The sequence below is a fragment of the Pelobates fuscus genome, chromosome 1, assembly GCF_036172605.1.
Source record: "Pelobates fuscus isolate aPelFus1 chromosome 1, aPelFus1.pri, whole genome shotgun sequence".
Classification (NCBI taxonomy): Eukaryota; Metazoa; Chordata; class Amphibia; order Anura; family Pelobatidae; genus Pelobates; species Pelobates fuscus.
In genome coordinates this window covers 260564301-260573008 of record NC_086317.1, presented here as the reverse complement: position 1 = coordinate 260573008, position 8708 = coordinate 260564301, and the positions used below count along the sequence as shown (strand labels likewise).

The following is an 8708-nucleotide window of genomic DNA, read 5'->3' as shown; positions in this document are numbered from 1 at the left end:
TCAATTCTCTTCCATGTATGAGTTAAATCACTTTGTTTCTGTATATGCAGCGCTAGCCACACCTCCCCTGGCTGTGACTGACACAGCCTGCATGAAAAAAATGGTTTCATTTTCAGTAAGATGTAACTTACTTTAAACGTTTTTCTCTCCTGCTCTGTAAATTGAACTTTAATTACATGCAGGACGCACCTGCAGGGTCTAGCAAACTACTAACAGAGAAGGACATGAATTCTAAATTAAACATAATTAGCAATAAAGGAAGTGTAAACATTAAATTACTATTTACAGGAAGTATTTAAGAAGGCTGCATAAGTCACATGCAGGGAGGTGTGATTAGGGCTGCATAAGCAAAGTGATTTAACTCCTAAATGGCAGAGATTTGAGCTAAAGTTTCTTTGGTGCCTATAATGTCCCTTTCATTTTGCAATTCTGATATCAGAAATATGATGTTTAGTGAATAAACCCACTGTCAAATATCTATTTTTTTTTGTATTTTCAACATTTCATGTTGGTGAGCACTAACATTGTGTAATGACGCTCTGCATGATTGAGGTTTATCTAGCTAATTAATTAGCTAGGCAATTACGTAATTAGGCAAGTATCGATGGGTAGAGCTGCATAGCCTGTATTTGGATACATTCTAAATCACAGATATATCAATTATGAGAAAGAAAATGTGTATTCATTATATGTGATAAATGTCCAGCAAGAATACAAATACGTTGGCTGGGTGACTAAACATAGTCAAAGGATACTACAGGATTTTAAACACATTCAGCAATTACCGGTAAATAATAAACACATCAGTGAAATTTCTGGGCAAAATGTTCTAAATGTTATACAAGTAAAGAAGCATTGTTTTCATGAAATGAATGTCTGAAACTCTGTGTCAAATGATTTAATGATTTAAATTACTATATACTTAAACTATCCTTCTTTAAAACCCCATTATTTCTTTATAACAGTTTTTCCCTAAACACACCCTAATCCTATTCCCGGTCTGCGTCCTGAATTGCTTACATTTATACAAGTGACATATTGCATGAATGATAGACAATGTAAAATGATGACACCTCTAAAGCTGATATCAAGCTCAAACAATGTCATCAAAGTCAATAAAAACAATTTACGACATATATCCATAAAATCTAAAACTGAGCAATCACTGTGCTGTCTGATGAAAAAAATCTTATTTACAGGTATGTACTCTTTTATGTTATCTTTAGAAACACACTGATATATCATTCCTTAAATAGGACATTTAGAGTAACATCAGGATCTTGATAAAGATTATTTAAGATGATCCAAAGTTGCCATGGTGGCAACACAACTATAAAATAACTCAGAATGGCTGCTATATAATCATGGAATCTTCCTGAATGTAACTAATGATAGACAAATACAGAGATCTAATGAGCCCCAGAGGACTTGAAGTAGTCAATTTGCACTGGAGGTCGTCCTACATTCGGTGTGCTTGTGATGAGATCATGAGTAAGTACATTGTGTGCACGAGTTAGCTATATTGCATGCACAAGCTATTAACTAAGTTGTGCACGCAATTTAGTTATTTTGTGTGCACAAAATAGTTAAAGCATGTGCACAAGTTAAGTTATATAGTACACCATACGCACAATATAACAAAAATAAAAATGTACCTGGCACCTTTAAGGCTCTGTAGAGATCCCAATGGGAGAAAATTATGCATTTGTCTGTGTTCGTTCTTTATGTTATACCTTACGTCCCGATCTATCACATGCACACATCACAAAACATCTCAAGACAGATCACAATAGTTTAAAAAAAAAAAAATTAAAAATATACATATATCTCCATATATCAATATACAGACATGGTTATTAACACATTTGAAAGCAGAAAACAGGCAGAATAAATGCATTTTGCAGGATTACTAGCCCTTCATAGTGAGTAATCTGAAGAATGCTGGAGCCCACGGAGGCAGCATGAACTTCAAAATAGTCACTGGAGATACCGCGTTACACAGACTTTAATTGATAAGATTTTTTATTTTTTTTGCATCTTTGTAAAACTAGTAATAGAATACAATCCATGGTCTCGATCCAATATATACAGCTTTCAGCACCATAATAATAGTAATATTAATTGTGATAACGTTTCTCTGGGCGAGTTACTTCCTCTGGAGGGCTGGAGGTCATAACACAGTAACAGGCCGGAGCTGCTCTAGCTGATTTTCCAAGGCAATCCTTTCCTGGTGAACTTCCTGAAAAACCAATAAATGAAGAAGCATTCAACTAACCATAACAATGCAGTGTAAAATGTAATTAATTTACACATCGATATGAAGTGTTGGGCTTATGGACCGATATAGAGGTGGAAACATTTTCATCAAATATTAATGACAGAAATTTTGTTTTTGGACAGATATAGTTAAGATATACTGAACCAGTAAAGTAGCATTCATAATTAATTTAATGAGACAAGGTCGGAATTTTTTAATGACACAGGTCCACATTTTCCGATTGACTCCGCTTTCTCTATCTCTCCTTTAAATTCAAAACCTCACACCAGTTCTGCTTCCCCCAATCATAAATATTAGAATCTGTGACATGCTGCGAAAACTATATTGTCCTCATTACCTCCGACACGGACTACTGCAGCTTTCTGTCTGTCAGACAGATTTTTATTTTATTATTCTAACCTTTACATAGTGACTGCACCACTACTTGCATGCCACTACTGTATGAGCATCACAGTCATAATTGTCTTCTATTCAGAACAGCCCTGATTGGTGCTCTCCTATTGAAATCAATGTGAGCTATGTGGAGTGTGGAGTGCAGCTCCTCTAGGTTACAAAGGAAGAATAGATACTTCAGAGGATCTCTCAGTCAGTTCCAGTCTGAAATAGACATCAGAGGAGGTGGATTTGAGTTTCGGATTTGCTAAAGGTCAGGAGTGTAGAAATTACATATCTTTGGTTTACAGATGAAGGGTAAGTGCAAGTGATAGACAGTATAAAAAGCAGGTGTACGTATGAGATTACTCAGACACTTCTTATGTGTAAATTAGGCACTACCTACAGTTGTGCTTAAAAGTTTGCATACCCTTGGAGAATTGGTAATATATGTACCATTTTCAAAGAAAACAGGGGTGAGCAGGCAAAACACATTTCTTTTATTTTTTATGGGATTTATATTAAACTGTAGATAATAACAGAATGGCACAATCATAAAACAAAACATGGCACCAAAGAAAAAAAATGAAATGAATCATGTTCAAAAGTCTGTATACTCTTAAATCTTAATACTGTGTATTGCCCCCTTCACCATCAATGACAGTGTGCAGCCTTTTGTAATAGTTGTCTATGAGGCCCCTAATTATTGAAGGTGGTATAGCTGCCCATTCATCTTGGCAAAATGCCTCCAGGTCTTTGGTCGTCTTGCATGAACCGCTCATTTAAGATCTCCCGGGAGTGGCACAATGATATTAAGGTCAGGAGACCGTGATGGCAACTACGGAACCTTTACCTTTTTCTGCTGTAACCATTGTAGGGTCAACTTGACTTTGTGGTTTGGGTCATTGTGCTAAAAAATGTCTAAGAGCGTCCCATGTGCGCCCTTCGTGCAGAAGAATGCAAATTGTCTGCCAGTATTTTCTGATAACATGCTGCATTCAATTTTCACAAGATCCACAAAACATCAGCAAGCCACCAGCATGATTCACAGTGGGGATGGTATTCTTTACACTACAGGCCTTGTTGACCCCTCTCCAAACATAGCGCTTATGGTTGTGAGCATAAAGTTCTATTTTGGTCTTGTCACTCCAGCCAGTGTGTCAGAAGCTGTGAGGTGCTTCAAGGTGTTGCCGGACATACTGTAACCGGGCTTTGTTGTGGCATTGGTGCTGTAAAGGCTTTTTTCTGGCAACTCGACCATACAGCTAATTTTTGTTTAAGTATCGTTGTATTGTGCTCCTTGAAACAACCACACCGTCTTTTTCCAGAGCAGCCTGTATCTCTCCTGAGGTTACCTGTGGGCTTTTCTTTGTATCCCAAACAATTATTTTTGCAGTTGTGGGTTAAATCATTCTTGGTTTACCTGACCTTAGCTTGATATCAAGAGATCCCCAAATTTTCCACATACTTAATAAGTGATTCAACTGTACTGACTCGCATTTTCAAGGCTTTGGATATCTTTTAATATCTTTTTCCATGTTTATAAAGTTCCATTACCTTGTTACGCAAGTCTTTTGACAGTTGTTTTCTGCTCCCTATGGCTCAGTATCTAGCCTTCTTAGTGCATCCAAGTGAGACCTAACAAACTCATTGACTATTTATACACAGGTACTAATTGCAATTTAAAAAGCCAGAGGCGTGGAAATTAACCTGTAATTGCCATTTTAACCTGAGTTTGTCACCTTGTGTTTCTGTAACAAGGTCAAACATTCAAGGGCATGTAAACTTTTGATCAGGGCCATTTGGATGATTTCTGTTATCAATCATTATGATTTAAAAAGGAGCCAAACAACTATGTGATAATAAATGGCTTCATATGATCACTACCCTTCAAGAAAATACATGGTTTTGCCTGATCAGTCATATTTTTTAAATCAGTACTAAAATGTCATGATTTCTGCCAGGGTATGCAAACCTTTGAGCACAACTGTATGTTCTACAGCAATTTGAAGATTTCCAAATATCAATGGAACACTATAGTGTCAGGAATACAAATCTGTATTTAGTGCTGGAATGCAGCATTAGGCCCCCGGCCACCTCTCTCTTCGACCCTGCCTGGCTTGCCTCTGTGGCTGAGATCAATTTTGATGATCTCAGCCAATTCACTGACTCATTGGGAAGTACTGGGAGGCTATTGCACATGCATGGCAAAACACTGTACTGCTCCAATCAGCATCTCCTCATAGAGGTGCACTGAATCAATGCTCCATGCAGAGCGTGAAGATGCTAAACGACAGTGCTACACACTGTACGGTCACACTGTGAGTAACTGCTACTAGAGGTGTCACTAGCCAGCAATGTTAACAGTGCCTTTTCTCTTTTCTCTTGCCATGTTATCAGTGCAATGGCTACAGGAACATGCTGTAAACACCAGAACCACTACATTAATAAGTAGTGGCTCTGACTATAGTGCCCCTTTAAGGGCTTGATCTCGTTTCCTATAGCACTATTTTGGATTCGGTCAATAATACAAGTCTGACCTACAGAGCGAGTTGGTAAAAGGACCTTTGTAAAACTTTTACACTATGACTAAAACTAAATTAAAATTTGCAGTCAAACTTAACACTGTTATATTGTAAGCTCTTTTATTGCTTTATTTCTTGTACATCTTTTGATTCTGTCATTTATTTGTGAAAAAAAAAATCTTTTAAAAGTCCAATAAACTTTGGACAGTTCCCACTGGCCCCCAAAATACCACTTAGGGTTAGAATGGCAGGGAAGAGGCATTTCTGATGCTCAGAAGGAGCATAACAAGTGTTTGCTTTTGCTAACCAGTTTATTGTAAAATGCAATAGACTTTCATTTACTAAAGTAAACTTCTATATCAAAATGTTGCACATAGGATCATTTCTGAATATTTATGTTTCATCCTATTTCAGTTTAGCTTTAATTTAGCCGAATTGGATTAATGACTGAATACAAAATTGCTATCTCAAACCAGTTTAAAATATGGAAGCATTTACATACATACTTTGGAATGTTATACAGTACTATTTCATAAAGGAGAAATATTTTAGCTACAGTTTCACTTGTTTTTACAGAAAATTAAGATATGTTCTAAAAGATCTGCCGTGCGGTTTGGGCTGTGGGTTTTTTCTGTTATGGACCACAGATTGCACAAGCATTTTTATTCTGCTTTCAAGCCGCTGCCTAATGAAAACAAGTAGCACCGCAACATTAAGATAATTTTTTTTAACCATACAAACACAACTATTATATTTTCTTTCCAGTTAATGGTCTGGGGTGTGTTTTCGATGCTGTGAGTTGTGATGGACTGTTAATGGAACTTACTAAATTTCTGTCAAGATTGTGGAAACGGAAATAGAGGTAAACTATGTCATAATAATAGCTTAGTTATTCTGGCTTAAATTATATAAATTGGAGTTTTACTTCCTCACAATCCCTCGTTTACAAATTAAACCCCTGTGGGTCCATCAGGTGTATTCACCGTTAAGTAATACAAGGAATTCCACTCTCTTCTTAAACCCAAAGGGTTAAAACTCAAAAGTGCCTCCCCTCCCCTTGACTGTCACAGTGTGTAACTGATATTGTCAATGCATTCCTCACCTTCAATTGCTGCTGGAGTTCACTATTCAACCTGGCGAGCACAGCATTAGCCTCTTTATTTTTCCGGATGGCTGTCTGGATAGCTTTTTTCTGCTTGGAAGGGTGCCTGCAAGGAGTATAAACCCGTAAAGACCACACCAAAGATAGATTCAATTTTACATAATTCCAAAAGACCACACACCCACCTAAACATATGTCAGTAATTAGTTGACAATGCAAGGTCCACAAACCATGCTGACTTGCCAAATGTTATGCCAATGCAGTTACACGATGATTAAAAGCAGTGTTTTTCTCGAGCCTTGCACATGTATATACTAGATTTTATAAATGATAGTGAATGCTGCTCTCTGTAAAATTAGATCATTATTTTATTAAGGATTGTATTAAAGGAGACACTGTAAACTTAGTGGCAGATAGTCAAGATGATCTCATTTCCTATAAAGTCTGAATAGCAATATTTCTTCTAGAAGGAATGCAATTTCATTTTATTTTTGTTTTTTGCCAGAGAAGTATGCTGGATCAGTGAGCCAAGTCATCAAGGTACTAACATTGCTTTCTGAATGACTGCTTAATGGTATTTGTCCTCTCTACCTCCCCTTTTCATATCCCTATTCATTACATGGTGAGAGATTGACTAGTTAAGGCATTAATTGTTGTACCTGTTCTAACCTCTGGGTAGCAGGTCCAATAACCTACAAACAAATTCAGAGGACAATAAAATGAGTACTGTTGTGTTGTGTAATGGTAACCGTTATTAGCTGCCACTCTGGTTTATGTGTGAGAGTAAGTACCAAGCCCTTTACCTTCCCTTTCTGGAAAAATGGATTACGTAAATAGATATTGCTGTTTACCATCTCTTATTGGTATATAACCCTCACCAGGAGAATAAGATTCATATATTAGGTTAGTACCATGGACATAGGTTGATGGATGGAGGGCCTTTGGAGTGGATTTCTAATGATGGTCCTCTTAATTAAAAGTAACATTATAAAGCAGGGGTGTTAAACTGCAGGCCACATCTGTTTGCACTGCAACTCCCTTACTTTCAAGTTAGCAATGAATTGTGGGGGTTGTAGTTCTAGATAAACGGTGTCACTGTTCAAAAACCCTTACCAAAACATATATCCACGACCATGCACTAAAACTCCCAAAGAAAGAACAAACAAATACATGTAAAAATGTTACGATAACAAAAGGTCACCTGCCAAACCCACTGCATTATGCTAGTACATAACAGTACAAGAAGAAGAACCAATCAGGATTAAGATGCCAATTAAGGTACAAACATTGCTGTGTGGTTTGACTGGCAGTGTTTAGCTGGTTACGGTTTTCAGTAGCAGTAAGCAGCTTGCTTCCCCATGTGTAATCTGTGCAAGGGCTGCTTTGCATGTTGCTGAGGAAGCTGGATTTATTCGCAGTGCCTTTTGACTTTTTTTAATCACCGTGATTTGCCTCTGTCAGCACCCTGGGTTAATACAGCCTGACCATGATGCAATATCTTTTCATTACGAATAGGCTTTGCGCACGTTTAACGGGACATCTCCCACTACAGCTAATGGCTGCAATAGCCTCAGGGATACACACTGTGTCTATTTCCTAGAATAGGGATAATCATCAGTAATCAGGCTATTTGTTCATGGGATTAGACTAAGTTGTTAGCAGCTCAGGGTGTGCTCTTGTAGCTCTGTATTGCAGAATTTCGAGGTCAGCATAACCAACATTGCTTGCTTTTTGGTGAATTAAATCCGTTTTACTAATAGGTTAAAATACTTAATGTTTTTATTCAAACCATTGGTAATTAAGGTTTCTGTATTCACATGCACAGTTTGAACTTTGCCAGATTTGTGAGGTTTATTCAGCTCAGGCAAGTAAATACAGTGCAGCCAAACATGAGGTATCGGGGCCAGATAGGGGTGCGTCATGTCCACCAATGGCAAGCATTCCATCTAAAAGTAAGCATGTTAGTTTGATGCCCCTCCTGGCCGCCCATGTGCAAAGCCCTGCTAAAGAGCTCTTTGTATGGGGAAAAGGTCATGTATTTGTTTTGCACAGATCAAATTTAATGACATGCTTGTGCTGTGTTTGTTGGTGACAATTCTGGTGTCCCAATAAGTTGGATACCAGAGAACAAAAGAAGGACACCGCCGGTAAGGGGTGTTTAGCACGTATGGGGAGGCTGCAGTGTTATATGGCTGTGGTTTTATATGTGTTTGGACGAATCTTGGGGCATTAAGTTTGTGGCTTGGGGCTTTAGTGTGTGTGTTTCTATAGGGGCTGTATGATGTTTTTCCCCAACTCTCTCTGCTCAACTTGATATGGTGGGCCAGTGGGCAGAGTAATTGCTCTGCACCTCTACCGGGGACAGACAGTGTATGTCTCTTGTAAGCTCTGGCACTACACATAGTGTAAGAGAGTTGCCATTGTAACCCAG

At 37.9% G+C, this 8708-nt stretch overlaps 1 protein-coding gene across 2 annotated transcripts in view; it reads right to left on the bottom strand.

The window, feature by feature from the left end:
- Positions 1 to 1987: 1987 nt before the first annotated feature.
- The window catches only part of REPS2 (RALBP1 associated Eps domain containing 2), a 272569-nt gene continuing 265848 nt past the window's right edge, over positions 1988 to 8708 (bottom strand). For both annotated transcript variants that reach the window (XM_063456831.1, XM_063456839.1), the window contains exons 18-19: positions 6278 to 6383; positions 1988 to 2239 (exon numbers count right to left, since the gene is read on the bottom strand). In XM_063456831.1, coding sequence (XP_063312901.1) covers positions 2171 to 2239; positions 6278 to 6383 — 175 coding nt within the window. In that variant the 3' untranslated portion in view covers positions 1988 to 2170. The remainder of the gene's footprint in view (positions 2240 to 6277; positions 6384 to 8708) is intronic.